At 40.9% G+C, this 21705-nt stretch overlaps 1 protein-coding gene across 5 annotated transcripts; it reads left to right on the forward strand.

Moving 5' to 3' along the window:
- Nucleotides 1-2329: 2329 nt before the first annotated feature.
- On the forward strand, nucleotides 2330-20878 carry LOC113012742 (sorting nexin-14). Of its 5 annotated transcripts, none has more exons than XM_026153054.1 (31): nucleotides 2330-2923; nucleotides 3116-3286; nucleotides 3392-3512; nucleotides 3712-3785; nucleotides 4155-4233; nucleotides 4332-4375; nucleotides 4461-4548; nucleotides 4631-4715; nucleotides 4794-4950; nucleotides 5090-5165; nucleotides 5384-5428; nucleotides 6281-6361; nucleotides 6587-6701; nucleotides 6892-7047; nucleotides 7167-7291; nucleotides 7902-7960; nucleotides 8387-8413; nucleotides 9179-9325; nucleotides 9995-10127; nucleotides 11070-11256; nucleotides 11390-11473; nucleotides 11753-11853; nucleotides 13470-13581; nucleotides 13795-13835; nucleotides 13986-14105; nucleotides 16138-16261; nucleotides 17894-18058; nucleotides 18785-18880; nucleotides 19009-19100; nucleotides 19426-19482; nucleotides 20617-20878. In XM_026153054.1, the coding sequence occupies exons 2-31, from the start codon at nucleotides 3150-3152 to the stop codon at nucleotides 20653-20655; spliced, it is 2967 nt and encodes a 988-aa protein (XP_026008839.1). In that variant the 5' UTR covers nucleotides 2330-2923; nucleotides 3116-3149; the 3' UTR covers nucleotides 20656-20878. The 5 variants fall into 5 exon arrangements, with proteins under 5 accessions (XP_026008839.1, XP_026008838.1, XP_026008842.1 ...); XM_026153053.1 differs by having other exon boundaries at nucleotides 2331-2923; nucleotides 20614-20878; XM_026153057.1 differs by lacking the exon at nucleotides 9179-9325 and having other exon boundaries at nucleotides 2331-2923; nucleotides 20614-20878.
- The last annotated feature ends 827 nt before the right edge of the window (nucleotides 20879-21705 follow it).

A 21705-nucleotide genomic window follows, 5' to 3' on the forward strand; every position in this document is an offset into this window, starting at 1 on the left:
GCTTTTAGATGCATCCTTGTTCCCACACACCCGAATCAAATGAATGGCTTGTTATCAGGACTTTGCCAAACACGATGGCATGCTGAAGAGGTAATCAAACTATTTGATTCAGCTGTGTTGGAGTAGGGATGCATCTAAAAGCTGCAGGATAGTAGCTCTCAAGGACTGGGATTGCGCAGCCCTGGTTTAGAGCGTCAACATGAACTGTCTATCTTGGGTGTGCCCATCCGTTAATGTTACTGTGTACAGTTCAACCTTATGCTGTGTTTAAAGACTTGTTACTAGGTCCAACCTAGTAAGCTTACCAATGCAACTTTCATGGAAAAGTGACCTGGGTGCTCATGCAAATGAAGCCACCATGTTCAGATTATTGGAGAGTAGTGCATGTCTGAAAAGGGCTCATTTTTTGTTTTTGTTTTGAAGCTGCCACCTTATAAAATGACTGGAGGAGTCTGAATACTTGCCACAGCCTCTTTGCTGAGTCCCTGTTCCTAGACGGGGACCTATGAATTGCCCTTACAATCTACCCCTTCCCTGTCCCTGAACATGCCATTTTAATTTTTTTTTTAAATTAATGACGAAATTGCACTTTTTAAGTTCTTAGGTTTGAAGTGGCTCAAAGGAGCTTGATGCTATTGTATATTTTTGTGCTAATCGGAATTTTTATTGTCGGAATATCCATGTTAATCTTAATTGTTTGATCTGGATGTTTGAAAGAGAACATTTGCAGGGTTTTAGGGTGTACCCACCTGGCATGGATAAGTCAGGCATTCCAGGAAAGTGGTTCTTTTCAGAACTTGTCTTTAAAGGGTTGGTTGACTACCTCAGTACAGAGGACTAAACTACCCGGCCTGTACTGTAAATAGGGAAACTATATCGATGAAAGCAGGGCTTGTTTTCATAGAAAATATGCACAAGAGCTGCAGCGCAAAAACGATGTACTTAATGTAATATAGTCATTTTAGCTGCAGCTCTGCAGACTGCAAACAGTCACACCGGGCATGCAAAACAATCTCATATGATGAGTCTGAACAAGCCCTGCTTTTATCTTATTTTGAACTGAATTAGCTGCCTTGCTTATTCAGAGTATGTAGTTACTGGTTGTATAGTTTTTCGGAAAATGTTACTTTTGTAAAGGCTTCAAGATCACGGGCATCCAACTGCCTTTGATTAAAAAAACAATAAAAAAAAAACAAAAATAAAGCCCTGCAGTGTCCCTTTTGTGCCACTGTATTCTTCCAGTGGGTTTGTTTTTATATCAATACAACACATTTTCAGACAGCATCGGAATAATGTAAGAGCCTAATCCAATCCTTCCTCTTATAAGATCGTGTTAATCTCGAATGATCCCTCCCCAGTACAGCAACTATGTAGAAGATCTCTGGAGTTAATCTTATTGGATGACTGACTTGCCATATTGCCCAGCCAGTGAGCATGTGTGCCTAACATTAGCTGCTATGATTTGGTGAGGGATCATGGTCTCACAGTGGTAGAAGGGATACTGCAGTGAACGATTTCTACTTCCAGGTATAGCATAAAGGAAACTGCTCTTCAATCCCAGTTTTCTATACAGTTAACTCCCTCAGTAAAATCATAACAACCACCTTTTGAGAAAAAAAAAATGTTAGCAGTTTTAAACTATTGTTGGTGGCCAACAACGTTTTTTGCATTCCTGCAAATAAATTGTTTTATACTGTAAAATGGAGGTGAGTGTAACTTATTTTTGTAATAAAGTTTTTGATTTTTATCTGTGTCTTACTCTTTTGATTAAAACAAAAGCCTTCATGAGGTGCAAGGACTTTATTAACTGGAGGCAGTCGATCATTTTGGATTTTGGTATTTTAAATTTCATGTAAAAAGATTTGCATTAAAGTTTCATGTTAAAATGCAAGATTTCGAATAAATATTTTCCTAAACGGGTTGACGAGCGCAGTGGGGGTGTGTAGTAGACAAGATCTAATATGCTACAGTTTATGTATCTTTTTTCATCTTTATATATATATGCATGTTTTGTGTGTGTATAATAGTGTATATGATTTATAAGGCTTATATTATTAGATTCATAGGACAGGCATACATGCACAGTATTGGTGCCTTTGAATAAATTAAACAGTATTTATTGCATTGAGTCGTCAAATGTAACAATACTGCGTTAGTATAGTTACTATTACAGTAATCTACAGCCTGATGTTAAAAGCTCTAAACGCCTTTGTGTCAGTTAACTTAAAGTAGGTCATCGCGAGTGATGGAGCTACTGTAGGAGGGCTATTTGCCGGTTAACCCAATTTAAGTCCACGTTAAAAAACGCAATTTCCCATGTTCCCTTGTGCAGTTTCTTCGATCAAAGTACGACTGTAAGCTGTTTACCACACACACAAATCAATGGTGCTTCGCTTCGAGTCCGTTAAATGTGACAATAATATAAATAATGGCCGCTCCAGTGAGCACTACTCCGCTCCGGGACTCGTCTCCTTGATCCGGGCACCTTGGCGTGGGTTTCATTTCAAGGGGAATATGTGGGGGACACGTCCGTTACCTCAGAGCTAAACTACAGGAGCCAGTAGCAGCTACTGCTGCTGGGAGCGCAGCGGAGGTGACATCACACGTCTCCAGCGCTGACAACCGAGGCACCAACCACCGCCGCTGCTGCTGCTGCTCAATGGACAGCTATGCCCGTGACAGGACCGCGGCCATTAACCAAAACGGCAACCTATCAGAGTTTTAGGACGGTCCACGCACGAATGATGCTGTGTAACTGCCACTAATCCTGCTGTGGCTCACAGCTGTGCGCGGCTCTGCTCTCTGCGCTCATCCTGCACACAGGCAACCTGCTTATGTATTTATTTTGTTTTTGCAAATTCATTATGGTGTCGCGCCTGAACTACAGTGAAAAATGGCCCATATCGTCCGCCGTACACTTACAGTAAGTGCTTGAGTCGATATGTTAAAATCAGTGCAACCTGATACGTATGTTAAGCGGAATAGATAGATTTAAAAAAAATAAAATAAAATAAAATACTGTGACTTTGAGTAAGGAGCTCTTGCTTCCTGCTACACGCCCTTATTTATTTGTAGCCTGCAGCCACTTCGTAATGCGACCTTTATTTATTTACAGTAATATGCAGTAGGCTGGATGCTGACAGACAAAGATGGGATGCATCCGGGCTTATCTGCAGAAATTAAGACGCAGGGTAAAGGTGGACCGGCTCAGAGAGCTTGGTCGACAATATCCAGTGTTCTGCTTCCTTCTGCTGGTCCTGCTTCTCTCCACTGTGCTTTTGAACAGGTAACTAGTTCACTCTACATAGGCAAACCTGCAGCCCACTCAATTTCACTTCATAGCTTACCATGTTTTTATTCATTTATACCTCACACCTCCTTTTTACTACAGATATATTCACATTATAATGGTGTTTTGGTCGTTCCTGGCTGGAGTCGTCACTTTCTACTGCTCCCTGGGGCCTGAGTCTCTGCTGCCTAACATCTTAGTCTCCATTAAACCAAGAATCAAGGTCTGTTAGAATTTAACTGAACAAATTAGGAGGATACAGCCTCCACACTCTGAGTGCCACAACTGATAGAAATATATGTAATGTCTATCACTTGTTGGAAGCATGCCATTGCTTACTTATACATTGATGATGATGAATAAAAAGGCACAAAAGCAAGCAGCAGCAGTTCATAATCTTTGCTGTTGACTTTATCTTGTAGTCGTACCAGCAGGAGCTGTTTCCGCTGGGCCACAGCTGTGCTGTTTGTGGAAAAATCAAGTGCAAAAGGCACAGGTGAGTGACGTGGTTATGCTGTTGTGCAACGGTCGTAGACTGGACAGAAGCTGACTTGTGTTTTATTGAAACCTTATAACTATTTCAGCAGCAGTTATATATTTAGCATAATAAATGCTTAATGCCTGATGTTGTTTACAGATTATCTGTGACCAAGTCCATATCACTGTGTTACTACGTATGCTATACATATATATATATAACCTCATTACTGGGTTGACAACAATAAGTTACCTACTTATTAGGTCATGGGAGATTTAGCAATGCCATCTAGTGGCCAGACTGGATTCTTCTGTCTTCCTCTGCTGATGATACTGAATTTTTTCCATTTCATTCCTTTTTAAAAAAAAATTTCGTTCATATTTATAGACCGACTCTGTTACTGGAAAACTATCAGCCATGGCTTGACCTGAAAATTCCTTCTAAAGTGGATGCCTCACTCTCAGAGGTAATAGACATATTTGTTACACACGTCATTATTCTTAAATAAACATTAAATTAATCTATCAAATTATGGCACAATAAAATCTATTGTTTTTATTTTAGATTCTAGAGCTTGTTCTGGAAAATTTTGTATATCCTTGGTATAGGTAAGAGTTTCTTGTATCCTTCCTCCGAAGTTCAAACTGTGTTGTGTCCTGTGAAGTGAGGGGACAGATTTCTTTTTCCTTTCAGAGACATCACAGACGACGAGGCGTTTGTCGACGAGCTGAGAGTGACCTTGCGTTTCTTTGCAGCCGTGCTGGTTCGTCGGACTCAGAAGGTGAAACTTAGACTCTATAAAGACAAAAAACTTTTTAAACTGGTCTTCATCATTTTTAAATAAACTTGTCTCTCTCTCTTAGGTGGATGTGGCATCTCTCATCACAAAAAAGCTCCTTAAAGTTTCCATGAAGCACATTGAAATTATTAGCAAAGCAAGGCAGAAGGGTATGGCAGATATAATCACACAGAGCAGTTTGTTTTTTATTTCTTTTATCATAAAAATGTTTTTTGGTTTCTTTTCAGTAAAAAACATAGAGTATCTTCAACAAGCTGCCCTGGAGGAATATGGTCCTGATCTCCACGTGGCTCTTCGCAGTCGCAGAGATGAACTTCTCTACCTCAGGAAGCTGACTGAGATACTGTTCCCTTACATCCTGCCACCCAAGGCCACAGACTGCAGGTAACTGACTGCTCTGGAAGTAAAGCCCATGCACTGCAACCATAAATTTACCCAATTAAGTCACAACAGGAATGCACAGCATGATTCTTTATTGCTTCATTCTCTTACTTCCTGCTTCTATATCTCGTCATTCTCTCAGATCTCTTACACTCCTGATAAGAGAGGTTTTGGCTGGTTCTGTCTTCCTTCCTTCGATGGACTACTTGGCTGATCCTGTGAGTGTAGAATAGAAATCCAAAGCTGTTTTTTCCCTTGAACGTGTCTTTGTCTTTGCCAGTCTAACAGGATATTTCTTTTATAGTCCTTTAACCAGTGCTAATGTGCAGTATTATGAGAATGCAAATAAAAGACAAATCAAAACATTACTTACAGCGCTACACTTGAGTTTGAAACTTACTGACTGCTTTTTTGTGTGGTTTTTTTTTTAATTCAGGACACAGCGAATCATTTAATTTTGATATTCATTGACAACTCACCTGTAAGTATATACTGGACTGTAACTGGCTGTCATTTACACTCACCAGTCACTCTGTTTGGTTCACCTTTCTAGTAACAAGTCAGGTCGATCTTTTGCTTTCTGAACTCAAATTTTTGTGGCATAAAGCAGGTTTGTTGGCTGGGTTATTAAAGATGGACATGGTCAGCAGCAGTACTCAGTGTGTGTCAAGAAAATATCCCCACACCATTACACCAGCACCACCTGTCTGAGTTATTGGTATAAGGCAGGATGCATCCATGCTTTCATGCTCTTTACATTAAATTCTGACCCTTCCCTTTAAGTGTCGCAGCAGAAATTCAGACTCAGACCAGATAATGTCTTTTGAATCTCCTGTTGTCCAATTTTGGTGAATCTTTGTGTGGTCCTCTGTTGCTGTAGCCCATCTGATTCAGTGTTCAACATGTTGTGCATTCAGAGATGCTGTTTTGGATACCCTGGTTATAATGAGTGGTTATTTGAGTTACTGTCGCCCTCCTATCCTGTCTGCTCAAAGCAGCCAGAAGTCTGGCCACTGTCTTCTGACCTGTGACGTCCACAAGGCATTTTCATGTAGAGAACTGCTGCTCATGGGATATTTTCTCTTTTTCAGACCATTTTCTTGAGATGGATGTGTGGAGTAAATCCCAGTAGATCAGCAGTTTCTGAAATACTCAGCCCAGCCTGTATTAGCACTAGCAACCATGCCACATAGAAATCCACTTAAATCTCCTTTCTTCTCCGTTCTGATTCTTCTTCCGAACTGGCATAGGCATACCTAACAGAATGAAGGGTGAGTGTATCTTCTGTGAATTTTAAACGTGTATTTAATTTTTCCCGACTTGTTCACTCCAGCCTGAAGAAGCCACAGAGCCCACTTCAACACTGGTTCCTTTCCTACAAAAGTACTCTGATACTCGCAGCAAAAAGCCCTCAGTAAGTGTTTGCTTTCATCTAGGAGAGTGAAGTAATTCATTAAAAACCTACAAAAATTCAACTGCAAGCCGTCTTTGAAACAAAAGCCATCTGGCATTAAGCAAAAACCTAGTGACAATGTGTAGCTGGTATATGGGACAGCGTAAGCCTAATAGAAGCAGGAGGAATATAGCAGGCAATGCTTTATAGAGTATATTAATCCATTTTTTCCTGCCTTTGTATCAGGTGCTAAAGCTGGAGTTGAAGGAAATTCGAGAACAGCAAGACCTTCTCTTTCGCTTTATGAACTTCCTAAAGCAAGAAGGCGCTGTCCATGTCCTCCAATTCTGTCTCGCAGTTGGCAAGTATTCAGTTTTTTCTCTAAATTGTTAGTAGTTGTTAATCGTTGTTGTTACCTTAATTACTCAGTTCTGTCAGTCAACAGCTTTTCATCACCCCATCTGAAATTATCAGGAAAAATTACCACTCATGGGTGGCAGAGTTAACCTATCACTGTGACGTATTGATGTCTGACTCTCTTAACTTCTCAGAGGAGTTCAACGACAGGATTCTGTGCCCTGAGCTGTTGGATTCAGAGAAGATGATGCTCCATAAGGAAGTGAAGAAGATCTACGAGACCTATTGCTTGGACGAGAGTGTTGACAAAATCCGCTTTGACCCCTTTATAGTGGAAGAAATACGCAACAGTATGTGACAGGAGTCATTATCGAAGTTAAAGTGTCTTAAACATCCTAGGTGTGCCTTAATGAGTATGCATGCTGTGTAGTATTCTAACTCGCTTGTGTGTTTTTGTTGAACGTCCTAGTTGCTGAGGGTCCTTATGGGGAGGTGGTGAAACTGCAGACCATGAGGTGCTTGTTTGAAGCCTACGAGCACGTCCTCTCTCTTCTGGAGAATGTTTTCACCCCCATGTTCTGCCACAGCGATGAGGTTAGCGCCCACACCTCAATAGAAACCACTAAGCCTATTGTCACCCAGCTTGATTTCCAGATTTAAGCATTTTCCTGTCTAAATTATGGGTCTTTAAGTTGAGACTGAATGATCATTCCTTAAATTTAGTATTTTTATTGTCTCAGATGTACCAAAACTATATCTGTAAAATGCTTAAACTCAAACTCAACTGGAATTTGTTGACTCAGACCCATTTTTCCATCCCCCCAGCTACCAACCGCTATCGGCCCTGTCATCAATATCAGACGCGCAACCGGCCAATGAGCCGGCGCTGGCATTATGCCAAACTGCCAAGCTGAATTTCACCCCTCAGAAGCAATTTCATTGAATTCAGCTGGGTGGACCAGAGCTCAGCCATTGTTCAGAGCAGGCCATAGCCCTGTGTGAATAGTGTCTGGATAACAATGCGAGGTTATTTTCTACTTAGTTGCCACCCCTGTTCTTGCTCCCAAATAAACTGGGCATCAGTGGTTATTATTGTTTAGGCATTAAGAGGTCAATAGATATGGCATGTTCCTTGAGTTTAGCTTGCATACTGTACCAGATTTTCCATATGTGTTGTTTGATTCCCGTGACCTTTTTTCCACAGTACTTTCGGCAGCTTCTCAGAGGGGCCGAGTCCCCTGCCAGAAATTCCAAAATGAGCAGGTAGGTTTCACTTTATGTTTGTGTGTAACAGCATAAAAGTTTAGCATAATGATGCACAGGTGGACTTTCAGAAAATATAGAAACAGAAAACAGCGCAAACACAAATTCACTGTTAACTAAGATTTTAGACACACAGTAAATTTCTGTGTTTTCTTCCACGTCCAGTTTTCCTGGTTTCCCTATTAAACATACATAAATCCCTGTCCCTGGATATGCTATGAGCCAGCTGCGTCACACATAAACATAACTGTAACCAAGCTGTATAGAAGCAACCCATTTTCTTGTAATGCAAGTTATATTAGACCACTGCAGTATAGCTGTAACTGAGCTGAAGCCATGGATCGACTGTCATGTTTTCTATCACGGGGTGTGGTGTGTACGTGGCCACGCGGCCCAGCCACTAACTCCTTGTGCATATTGTTCCAGAAATAGCGTCAGTTTGGATGACATTCGGTGAGTACAAGTCGTCAGTGTGCTGATCAGAACAGTGGCTGGCTGAGTAGTGCTGCACGCAAGGTTCCAAAAGACACTTCATACTTAAGATTAAAGATGTGCTGCCTTTTTTTTTTTAACAGAATCACTGTGCCCTGCCTGGGCCCGAGCCGTCAAGGAGGGCTTCAGTTTCATAAGCACTAGCTGATACTGCGATAATGATATATAATCTTTTAGCACTCATCTCATTTCACCCCTAAATACATGTTTTATTTGGTGAGTGTGCTGTAGCTGCAAAAAGAGAGAACACTGAGTAAACTGACCTTTATGAGCTAATCATAGCATGTGTCACCAGTAAGCCTATGAGCAGATAAAGCTAATAAAAGCATTATATCCAAATTGAGAGAATTAAAATGAAGGAAAACTCATTTTCTGTTTCATTTCCAACACCTGAAAGCAAACTTGTTATAAAGGCAGTTTCCAAAGCAGCATAAATTACGCCACTCAAAATGATAGCTGGGATAGCATATAATTGCTTTCGCAGCCCACAATCACATGTGACCAGTTTCGAGGCTAACCTTCCTCCATACCTGCGATTAAGAAACCTTCTCCACCTCTGCCCGTTTGTCTGCCCATTACGCCCATCTGTGTATTTCCACCATCGTGCCTGTGTCTGTGACCGTATGTCCACTCTGATTCTGTGACCACCATACTGCCTGCCCTGGTATGATCCACGATCCGCTCCCTCCTCTTGCCCGTGGGGATGTGACCCTGTTCTGCTTATAGCTCCTGGGACTGGAGCCCCGAGTCCCCGTCCTCACTGTTCACCGCCTCTGGCAGCTCTTCACCTGCATCTTGTAACTCCCTCCATGCCCAGTCCACGTTCACAAACTTCCCATATGGCTCGCTATCCCACCGCCACTCATCACCCAAGTAAGTCAGGGTCCATCTGTCTGTCACAGGTCGCTCAGTGTGATGTCATGCTATCCAGTTTCACACCCATGTGACCCCAGTCCCAGCCGGACGCCTGCATGGTGGGGTCTATGCACGGGATCCTGTTTTAATTTGTCGTTTTGTTTCCTCCAGTCTTGTTTTTGACACCGCAGCCACTTTTTCTGTGCTCGGCTTCTTGTGTAGTAGGCGTATCTCTGTGCGTCATGTGGTGATTTTTATTTTACGTGAGCAAACCGGCACTCACACAGAGCAACTGTGATGTTGTGTGCTTTTTATCGGTTGTCAGGTAACTGATCATCATCAGCATTTTTTACACCCTGAAAATATCCCCTCCAAGCTTCACATCTGTTCATCACTGCTCAGTGCTTTGTTGTGTGTGTGTGTGTGTGTGTGTTTTTTGTGGCTCTGCAGCGCTTTACCAATAACGCAGGCATTTTATTGTGTTGATTATTGTTGACTGTGAAGTTAAACGTTCTCATTGGTTTGGCTAGATTAGCTTTTACCTCCCATGATACAGATACAGTAAGCTGCTTCTTCTTCCCTACAGTCCCTGCTCTGTCACCTCTCTGAAGCTGCATGCGCTTTGCTGAAGCCAAGCGCATCTCCTCCTTTGCTCCGTGTTTAATAGCCTCCTTGTTTGAACTGCAGGAGTACGTCTAAGAGGGGCGAGTCCTTTGGGATTAGCCGCATTGGCAGTAAGATCAAAGGAGTGTTCAAGAGCACAACGATGGAAGGAGCCATGCTGCCATCCTATGGGCTGGTAGAGGGGGAGGATGATATGGTAAGGCACATCTAAAAGTGCCCTAAACATTCATTATAAGATGATGATAGTGTATAAAATAATGCTCACGTGGTGATAGTTGCTTTTTAGGGTTAAACTGCATGTCAAATTTAAAGCAGCGTGTCAAATTTATTAGAAGTAACTGCAAACAGAGTCTTCAAGTCATATTGAGGGTCTCCTGAAGTGATTCCCACATGGGGGCGCTGGTGAGTAAAGAAAACAAAGCCACAGAGTCTATTAATTCTACCTTATGGGCAAATCTTCAAGGTTTTCAGTGCAATTTGCAGACTCTGCCGAGTTTGACAAAGCTTGTTTTTTGCTGATCTCTTCAGGCATAATAAAATATCTGTCTATTTTTCCAATATTTAAATCCAACGTTTGGGTTCTGGCGTTTTCTGAGGTGGAGTCCATGAATTTGCCTGTTTTACAGTAGATAGTGTTGATTTTAAAGAGCAAGAGTTTCCCTGTGAAACCACAAAGATGACCTGCGAAAATGACTAAATATCCACCTTAAATGAAAGAAATTTAAAAAAAAGAGTGTCAGATGAATGAAAATCCGCTAGTTTAAGAGCTTTTGTAAATTTATATTGATGTGACTTCAAACACAGTCTGTTACAGCACTTTACTGTCTTCACTCTGTTAATTCCTTGTTCGGCATTTATTGTAAAGGGATATCCTGTGTATACGTTGCACTTCCCTTACTTGTGGTCAGGTCTCAGTCACCTTTTTTTTGTTTAGTTGTCCCTGATCTTCGCATTTGCTGTTCAATTTAATAGTAATTTTGATAGGAGTAGATTATATGGTTAAGGTAAAAAAAAAACCATACACAAAGTCAGGCCTCTACCTTTGTGTGTTTTGCAGCATAAAAGTGGTCGTGTTGTTCATCTATCGTGTACTCTGCAAAGCCTTGACCTCAACCACTCTCACTTCCTTCTATTCAAGGTGGAGGAAGCCATGATGGTGCTGGAAGATGACCCCCCTATGGAGGCGGCCTCCACCCCGAGCACCCCGCGAAACCTCTCAGCCTGGAACATCACAATCCCGTACATTGATTTCTACGATGACGACGTAAAGAGGGAGCGCATTCCAGTGTTTTGTATTGATGTAGAGCGCAATGACCGGAAGGCAGGTGAGGCTGTGCGGACCTTCATTAAAGCGTACTTGTAAATAATCTGTAATACTATTAGGTAACCATTAACTAGTGTGACGAGCTGTTTTGGTTTGGGGTCATTAATTAAACCTTGTTGTTTTACTCTCTGCAGTCGGACATGAGACTGAGCACTGGTCTGTGTACAGGAGATATTTGGAGTTCTATGTCCTAGAGTCAAAGCTCACCGAGTTTCATGGTAGGTTTTCTACATAATGCTAATTTAGAGCACCTGTGCACTGCTCTGTTTTTCATTCAAGGCCATCAGGAAGGAATTTTCCCATGAAAATGACGTCGTCGACTCCACAGAAAAATCCCAGATTATTACTTCCAAGTAAACTTACATTTTAGAAGCGAAGAACATTGAATGGGCCTGTTGCCTTATTTGGGGACTTGGAAACTACACGGCTGTTATGTTCCAGTTAAAGAGAGACACATTTTTAACACTTGTCTTTGTGAAATCTTACACCATTTGCAGGCTCATTTCCAGATGCGCAGCTGCCCTCAAAGAGAATAATTGGTCCCAAGAATTACGAATTTCTGACATCGAAGAGGGAGGAATTTCAGGAATATCTTCAGGTAGATATCTGCGCTTCTCTTGGCCTTTTCTTCTGAATTGCACTAGGCACGATACTCAGTCATGTGAAAAAGAAAGTTTTCAAAGGACTCCATGAAGTGCTGTGAAACATTGAGTACAACCTTACTGCTTCCATAGAAATTATGATGCTAATAATAGTCCAATCAAATGCACTTGATGAAAGGATCATGCAAGTGTGACCATCTCTGATGTTGAAATGCAAATGCTTTTTTAATGAGGTAGCATTTAGATAGGTGTAATATATACTGTACCTAGGCAATATAACAGGTTTTGATCAGCTACAATAATCACTTTTAAAAGTTTCATGCTTTAAGTAATTACTGTGTAGCTACACTTTTAACATTTTGCTCTATAATTTCTTTATATAATCGTACTATGATGATTGTAGTGTATGTATATATTTATGTCTACATGTACCCAACCCTAATAATCATAAACATAATATACAAAAATGTGCATCCTATTGTTAATTTTAATAGCAAAACCTGACATTTAGCACTATGCATTTAGTTTATGCATTTTCTGCAAAATATATATTGGAACCTGATGACTTTCTAGTATTAATTAAAAGAATATTCTCCTAATATAAGATGTTTGGAGTAAATATAGTAAAATTGATGAATATAACCTGGGGGCATCAAGTGTAATTTTAAAACGAACCTCAAATAAATAAAAAAAAAATACAGAAAATGTTTACTTCAACTTATTGCTGCTAGAGGTGATTCTAAAAGTTGCTGAATCATGGTTTGTACTGTGAAAACGTCTTCAAATAACTAAATAATAAAAACTAAGAAAATGACTTTGAGGGGAGGCGGTTGGTGAGAAGGTTACGAACAAATTAGCTTGAAATACGTACGCACACACACACATTGTTGAAAGGTTTTTGGGTGTAGTTTTCTGTGCGTATGCGTTTATCAAGAATACTTCAAATTAGGTTTCAGAAAAAAAGAAACATTTAAAGTCATCTTAATCAGTCTTAGTCAGTGGTTGAGTCACTTCTTGTAAAGAGAGAAAAATATCTTTGTCGTTGCTTCATTTGGTGATTCTAAGAGCAGCTTTTCAAAAACACAGAGGAAAAAACTGAATAAAACACAATTCAGTCTCTGCAGTTGCTGCCAAGGTCCTTAAACACTTCAAGGAATAAAATTTGAGTCTTAACTGTTGAACATTTATAGAGAAAAATGACAAAACTCGGCAAGGAAAGATTTTTAAATGGTCCCCACCTGGAGGACCATCAGTACAGAATCACAAGAGACAACACAAAAAGCAGTAAAAGTGTTCACTGTGATGGATTACTTACCTTGAAATAAGTTTTTTCAAGGCACACCAAGAGGCTGCTTTGAAAGCTTGGGAATTAATTTAAAAAGTTGCAATGTTCTGTGGAAAGTAGTAAGCACTAATCCAAACTTGGTTGGGAGGCTTTATAAGAAGAAAAACCCACATAAAGCCCTTGAAAATCCACAGTCTGCTTTGTTCTAAAAACGAGTAAAGCACTTGTATCTGCTTACATTTGATCATACACAATAAATCTGCAGTCCTGTGATTGATTTTCAGCTACAGAACAAATCTGTGTTTTCATTATCTGTTTACTTTGCAGAAACTCCTGCAGCACCCAGAGCTGAGCAACAGCCAGCTACTGGCCGACTTCCTGTCTCCTCATAGCATGGAGTCTCAGTTCCTGGACAGGATGTTACCTGACGTGAACCTCGGTACAGTATGAGGCACATTCTCTCTGACCTGGCTGCAGAGAATGTGACAGACGCTTTGTTTAAACAAATGTGCAAAATAGATGATGTTTAAACAGCCTGTGGAAATGTTTGATCAGGCTGACCTTGGGTTGGATGAGAAGAGATGTGTCTGGAAAAGAGGCACAACGTGACAGAAGCATACATCACTGAGATAAGGTTTTTTATTTTTCACAGGTAAAATCATTAAGTCGGTCCCCAGCAAACTGATAAAAGAGGTGAGAAATGCATTTATTCTGGGACACAATATGTAGGATGTGCTTTGTGTCTCATCTTTCACAATACAGATGTTTTTAAATGTCAGCTTTGTGTTTTTGAAACCATAACTACCCAATATACATTTTGCACGTGTGCTTTTTTTATGGCAGAAAGGGCAGCACCTGGAACCTTTCATCCAGTCCTTCTTCAATTCCTGTGAATCTCCCAAACCCAAACCCAGCCGACCTGAGCTCACTATCCTGAGTCCCACCTCAGAGAATGACAAAAAGGTTGGCAAGTGAGGCTTTATAGCTTTTAGACTGTCTGCATTGTTTAAAAGAGTAGCCTGAGGAGAATCCTGAGTACTGGTAGAGTCCTCCCTAAGGCTCAGTTGCAATTAATTGTTCCTGTTACAACTGTCTGATCAAAAGTCCACAAGGCAGCTGAGCTTTACAGATATACAGTGGGGAAATAATTAGATTATTAGAGCCTCTGCTGAATTGGTGAGTTTGCTCACTTACAAAGAAACAAATCAGTCTCTAATTATTATGGTAATTTCTTTTTAATGGAGCGAGACAGAAAATTGATCAAAAATCCAGAAAAAAACATAGTGCATAACAGTTATGAACTGATTTGCATGTCGTTGAGTGGAGAAAGTATTTGATCCCCTACAACCTAAACAGAATTTTGCCTCCCAGAGATTGGCTGCCTGCTCTTGTGGCACACAGATTAAAATCAATTGTCGAGACTTCTGATCTCAACTTATGTATATAAAGCACAAATGCCAACCGAATGGATTTCCATCACAATGGGCAAGACATAAAAAGGCTGTCAAAGGATGTCAAGGACAAGATTGTCAACTTGCATAAGGCTGAAATGAGCTACAAGACCATCAGCAGGAAGCTTGGTGGAAGGAAGTGGCAACTGCCGGTGCGATTGTTCAGAATAAAAATAAAAAGACCATCAATCACCCTCGGTCTGGAGCTCCATGAAAGATCTTGCCTCATGATGTGAGGATCATGAGAGTGGTGGTAGATCAGTCCCAACCTACATGGGAGGAGCTTGTTAATGAAGGCAGTAGGGACCACAGTCAACAAAAACAACATTGGTAGCACACTACGCCGTAATGGATTGAAATCTTGTAGTTCTTGCAAGGTCCCCCCACTCAAGAAGTTACAAGCCTGTCTTAAGTTTCCAGTGAACATTAAAATGATTCAGAAGAGTGTTGGGAGAAAGTGCTGTTGGAAGATAAAACCAAAATCAAGCTCTTTGGCATCAACTGTGTTTGGAGGAAGAGAAATGCTGAGTATGACCTAAAGCCTCCACCATATTTCCCACAGTCAAGCATGGAGTGTAAACATTATACTTTGGGGCTGTTTTCCTGCTAAGGGTACAGGATGTCTTCACCGCACTGAGGGTCCAATGAACGTGGCCACGCTTGGACAAGAACCTGCTTCCCGCAACCTGAACACTGAAGATGGGTCGTCGTCATCTTCTAGCAACACAGTGACCCAAGACATACCAGCAAGGCGCCAAAAGAGCAGCTAAAGAAGAAGCACATTAGGGTCATGGAGTGGCTTAGCTGGTCTGTAGACTTTAGTCTTATAGAAAATCCATAGAGGGAGCTGAAGCTTTGAGTTGCCAAGCAGCAGCCAATAAAAGTGAAGGATTTAGAATTTCTGTAAAGATGAGTGGGCCAAAGTCCCTCCTGAGATGTGTGCAAACCTGGTGCCAACTACAAGCAACTTCTTACCCCTGTAGCAAACTTACAAATTGAGCAGGGGATTAAATAATCCCCTAAATAAAGTTTTTAAAGCAAAGACAGTGATTTTTATTGACTATTGATGGAACTGTTTATGCTGATATTTTGTTTCCTCTAGTGTTTATTAGATTCCTCTGTCTTGAATTAAAAGGAAGTTTAATGGGATTAAAATCAGCCAATGGTGATTCTAGTATTACAGACACAATAGAATAAAACATCAGCACATGCGCTATTTTTGCAACAAATTTTGTGAAGTAGCACTTCACAAAATTTAAATGTGGTCTGACATTGCCAAGAAAGGCCTCGGGCATTTAATCTGAGAACTTGCCAGTGGCTGAACTGATGAGATCATAACAGCTTTTTGCAAGTGGTGCTTAAACAAACACGTCCACTTAACTTAACATAAAATCTGAATATATTCCTAAAAGAATAGGGACGTTACATATTTACTTTGCCAGAGTTTTGTGAGTCACTCATAACTGGAAATGCTCTCAGATAGAGACAGTGGGTGTTTGAAAGAGCTTCAGTCTTAAAATCTGACGCAAGTGTCTCACCCCCAGCTCTTCAATGACCTCTTCAAAAACAATGCCAACCGATCAGAGATGACAGAGAAGAGACACAATCAGAACTACTTCATGGAAATGATCACCATTGAAGGGGTCTATGACTACTTGATGTATGTTGGTAAGTAGAGGTTTGGGGGTTTTTTTGCAGTCTGTTCTGCAGACACAATTTATGATGTTTCCTTTCCATGCTTAAACATAGGATGTGGATAGATTTGTACCGGGTTGAAATGTTATTGGAAAGTGTTTCAGAAAGGACTTGTTTTGCGAGGTAAAATACTAAAGTGAAATACTCCACATGTGCCATTTGTGGATCTGCTGTGAAACCACTTCTGGGTTGTGCCACAGCAGAGATACCCTCTCTCGGCGTCTCCCTGAAGGCACAGGGACATTTCCAAACCAGCTGAGAGACACAATATCCACCTCAACTACTTCCATTTGATGCAGAGAAGCAGCGTCTCTACTCTGACTCCCTCTTGAATGACTGAGCTCCTCTTCTTATCTCTCCTCGTTTCCTTCAGAGGAAGCCCATTTCCACCGCTTGTCTTATTCTTTCATCCGTCTTGGTCTGTGTAGCTGACAGACGCTAGAACCATGAAACATATGGCTGAAAGTGCATGCTGCTAAAAAAGAAATATTAGGTCAAATAATTGAAAAATGTCCACAGTGTTAAGTTTACACCAAATGAGAAACCATAAGGTCGGCAAATAGGGGATGAGGAAAGAGAGATTGTAAAACACACAGTTTACACTGATAGGGCATAACGATGACCACTGACAGGTGACGTCAATTACAGTGAGTGAACATTTTGTCCTGGAAGTCGATGTGTTAGAAGGAGGAAAAATGGGCAAGCGTAAGGATTTGAGAAAGTTTGACAAGGGCCAGAATGTGATGGCTAGACAGCTGGGTCGGAGCATCTCCAAAACTGCAGCTCGTGGTGTGTTCCTGGTCTGAATCGCTCAATACTCATCAAAAGCAGTGAAGGAAGGAACAGTAGTGAGTCAGCAACAGGGTCATGGCTCATTGGCCCATTGATGGGGAGCAAAGATGAACTACTGTAGCTGGAATTGCAGAAACAGTTACTGCTGGTTGTGATAGAAATGTGTAAGAACACGCAGAGTATTGCAGTTTGTTGTGTATGCATCTGCATAGCTGCAGACCAGTCAGGGAGCCCATGCTGACCCCTGTACAGTGCTGAAAGTGCCAACAATGGGCATGTGAGGATCAGAACTGGACCATGGAGTAAGAAGAAGACGGCGTGGTCTGACGAATTACATTTTCTGTCACATCACGTGCATGTGTGAAGCTTCTCTGGGGAACACCGGACACCAGGATGCACTATGGCAAGAAGGCAAGTATAAACTCGCAGAAGCAGTGTGGTGCTTTGGGCAGTGTTCTGCTGAGAGACCTTGGGTCCTGCCATTGCTGTGGATATTACTTTGACATGTGTGGAAACTGTATTCCCTGACGGCTGTGAAAAATGTATAGTATAGAAGTTTGAGGTGATGAATTGGCCTCTAAATTCCCCAGATGTAAGTCCAGTTGAGCATCTGTGGGATGTGCTCCAGTCCATGGAGGCTTCACCTCGCAGCTTATAGGACTTGTTGGTACGAGCGTCTATGCTTTGATTGTTTAAGTGCTGCGAGCAACACAATATCAGACAGATGGTCATAATGCTGTACCTGACTGGTGTATATTAAAAAGATAGGTCATGTAGGTGATCAGTGCTCTCTCTCTTCTTCTTGATTTTTAGGCAGAGTCGTCTTTCGTGTCCCTGATTGGTTGCACCACCTGCTAATGGGTGGCAGGATCCTGTTCAAGAACACACTGGAGGCCTACACAGATTATTATCTTCAGTACAAACTCAACCAAGTGGTCCAGGAGCACCGGCTAGTCTCGCTCATCACCCTGCTTAGAGGTACACGGCCAAGGAACCGAAGAGAGTCTGCGTGTTTGTGAGAATCTCGAACTTTAAACAAACAAACTAAGTGAGGTTGATAGGTTTGTAGCTTAAACCTATTTGCTGAAACGTTGAAGACAATGTAATTACACAGCAAAGCAAGACACGAGTAGGCAAAGTTCTTCATGTTTCTCGTGCACGGGAGAGAACCGGACAAACGCCGTTCCTTCGCTTGACCCCAGTTGCTCTCGTCCGCTCTCCCGTAACACTGCTCTTTTATTGAGGTTACATGAATATACATAGGTTCATTAACATATGACGTCTACATACAAAGAGTACCTTGCCTGTGCGTTGTGTGTGTGTGTGTGTGTGTGTGTGTGTGTGGGGGGGGGGTCAGAGTGTGACCCCATAAATGACTTCCCTAAACCGGCTGGTCTGGAAGTCCAGCAGTTCATCTAAACAAAAGGCACGTAGACTAAAACAGATATAGATACGTTTATCCTGCCATAAAACAATAAGAGAAGGTATGCCCTCTCCCATGCTCCCAGAATGTGGGTGTGAATGCCAGAACACTCTGGAATGCACACAAAGCCTTTGCAGACTATTAAGGATCACACATCCTATCACTACACAATCGATTATACACCTCTAAGCATATATGGTTAAATATTTCTAAGCATAAATGACAATAAACAATACAATCTAACAGAGGTGAAATCATGCAGTGAATCTTTGCCCTCATAGACTCAGTTTTCTGTGAAAGCAGCCCGCCTCGCCCCGCCCAAGACAAGCAGAGGAGAGCAAAGAAGACGTTCGAGGAGATGATGAGCTATATTCCAGGTATTTATTTAGTTCTTCCAAGTCGCCTTTTGTAATTTATGGACCACTTGTAGTCGGCATCTAAACCTACAAGACAAGTGGTGAGTTTTAAATTGCCGCCTGGGGGCTTGTCCTTGATTTATCTTCAGACTTTCTGGGGAAATGTATCGGAGAAGAGGCCAAGTATGAAGGAGTGCGTCTCCTCTTTGATGGACTACAGCAGCCAGTGCTCAACAAACAGGTACAAGGACAGACACGCACAAACAGCGAGGACACACTCGCTGCTTTCTCAGAATGTTTGCACTTCGCTGATAGGAAACGTGATAGGACATGAAAAAAAAGCTGTGCTAGTATATGACAGATGGGTATATGAATGAAATTGACTTGGGGTACCTCTGAATGTAACATTCGCACCTTATAATAGGTACGCAATGTAACATGCAGTTTGCTGAAACACAGTTTCCTCTGCCGTTCTGCATATTGGTTGTGTTTCCATCTTTATTTAAACACGACTGACCTTAATGCTTCTCATCTTGTTCCTACCTTTTTTGCTTTGCCTTCCTCAGCTGACATATGTGCTGCTGGACATCGTCATTCAGGAACTTTTTCCAGAGCTAAACAAGGTAAACACATATAAATTTTTGTTCACCCACCCATCTATAGGCTCTTATCCTCCGCAGAATGGAGAGTGAATATATCCTGACACCCAAAAAACCCCAAATACCAAAAAATGAACAGAAAAATGAAAAAACATGCAGTCAATAACTATCAGCAATATCATTGTTAATCGTTGCATAAGTGAATGAATGAGACTGCATGATGATGTTCAATGTTAAATGAATACAAGATTAAATAACTGCATTTTTAGTGGAGAAATACACACATATCACTCGTTAATAAGTATGCCAAAGTCCTTTACCTGGATAGTCGTACAGTAATGCTTCTGCAATTGGAGTGAAGATTCGCACCAAAATCTCAAAAGTTATGAGCATAATTCTGATGTTGAATTTGTTTTACCCCTATCCCCATATCTGGATTTATTTCTGTTCTTCTGCTTTTGAATATATATATATATAAAATGGTTTAATTGGATGCATTTAGGTTAGAGCAGAGGTTAGAGGGCAACAAAAGGCTTGAAACGTAAGAGGTACTAGAAAGGAACAGCTGGAGGAAAATTTAGCAACTAATGAGGTTATTTGGCAAGACCATTGGGCATAAAAAGAGCATTTAGAAGACGGAATTTCACCAGTCTGCAAAACATTGCCCCTACAAATTGTTGAATAATATCAGAATCATGTTCCTCAATATAAAACTTTGAAGGGTTTAAATATCTCATCATCTACAGTACATAATATCATCAACAGATCAGGGAATTGGGAAAAATCTCTGTGTGCAAGGGACAATGCTGAAAATCAATATAGCATCTTTGGACCCTCAGGTGGCAATGCTTTAAAAACAGGAAAGAATCTGTCATGCAAATCACAGCATGTGCTCAGGAACACTTCCAGAAATCACATGTTATCAGGCAAAGAAGAAGCCATAATAAACACTTTATGTTTTTTAAATTGTTCTTCTATATTTAATTAGGTGTGCTTTATGTGACTGCATTCCATTTTTATTCTTCCCAGTGTCCCAACTTTATGGAAATGTGATTGTACACAATCAAAGCTTTTTCACATTTTCTTTAAATCAAACACCAAACCACAGCAACACACATCTGCTTCTGAGTTAACCCTGCATTCTTGTGTTCTCAGCAGGTGCAGAAGGAGACGTCTGTGATGGCTCCATGGATGTAAAATAAACATGAGCCAACATGCTTGGCATGCCCGAGCTCATCTGACACTAGACTAAATCCAACGCATAGACCTTCATAACTGACATGTACAGTAACTGTATCTGGATACCTGCTCCCACAACAGGAGGAAAGGCAGATGGTTTCCCCTGGTGCATCTGTCATTAATTTGTAAAATAAATACATACATGAAGTATATACTAAATAAAAAGTCAGAATTTAACTGACAATTTCTTCTTTGTATTATTATTAGCAGTAGAAGCTAACAGTAAAAGACAGTGATTTAACAGTTTTGTCAGGTGTGGTGGAGGTGGAGAGGACACAAATGACCAAGGCAGGGAAATAAACAGCAAAAGGAAAGCCTTTATTGGGCTAAGGAAAAATCCATAGTACACAAAATCCAAAACCTACACTTGAGGGAAACCAGAAGTATGAATAATGAGCAGCAGACCAACAGATAGGGGATAAGCAGGCACCAGGGTGGGTAGATAATCACAAAGGACAGACAGGAGGAATAGGGAGACAAGACTTGTGGAAAGGAATATAAGGAGGGAAGGCAAAGGCACTGTCAGCTGCATTTTCCAAGTGGTCCAAACAGTGGATTTAAATTGGCACAGTTTTTAGATGGGATACCCATCCTGATGTAACCCAACTCATTTATCTGGGCTTAAGAAGAACACTAGGAATGCACTAACCTGAGGCTGGGTTTATGTCTAATCAGTCAGTTTGAAGATGGCATTTGATTGAGAGAAATGTAAAATATTACAAGCTTAATAGCTGACTGCTAATAAAGGAGTTATCATAGCAAGCAAATACATATCACTATACTAATATTTCATTAAAGAGCACAATCATTTGCCCACTAAAGTTAAGTTTATGTTGGAATGACTACAAGATGAACAGAATGCACAATGAATAATAGATTTTCTTTTGGTATTTTCAATGTGTAAAAATAAAAGTAGGAAAAAAATCCTTAGAATTTTAAAAGCACTTTTGTAAATATGAATTTTAGATGTACTGACAAATTCATGAACTCAGTGCAGATGAATCTTTC

The sequence above is a fragment of the Astatotilapia calliptera genome, chromosome 19, assembly GCF_900246225.1.
Source record: "Astatotilapia calliptera chromosome 19, fAstCal1.2, whole genome shotgun sequence".
Taxonomy (NCBI): Eukaryota; Metazoa; Chordata; class Actinopteri; order Cichliformes; family Cichlidae; genus Astatotilapia; species Astatotilapia calliptera.

Coding starts and splice junctions, on each gene's coding strand:
- LOC113012742 (XM_026153053.1), top strand. CDS start 3,150: ATGGGATGCATCCGGGCTTATCTGCAGAAATTAAGACGCAGGGTAAAG. Junction 5,429..6,280: donor TATTCATTGACAACTCACCT/GTAAGTATATAC, acceptor TGTTCACTCCAG/CCTGAAGAAGCCACAGAGCC. Junction 11,854..13,469: donor AATTTCAGGAATATCTTCAG/GTAGATATCTGC, acceptor TTTACTTTGCAG/AAACTCCTGCAGCACCCAGA.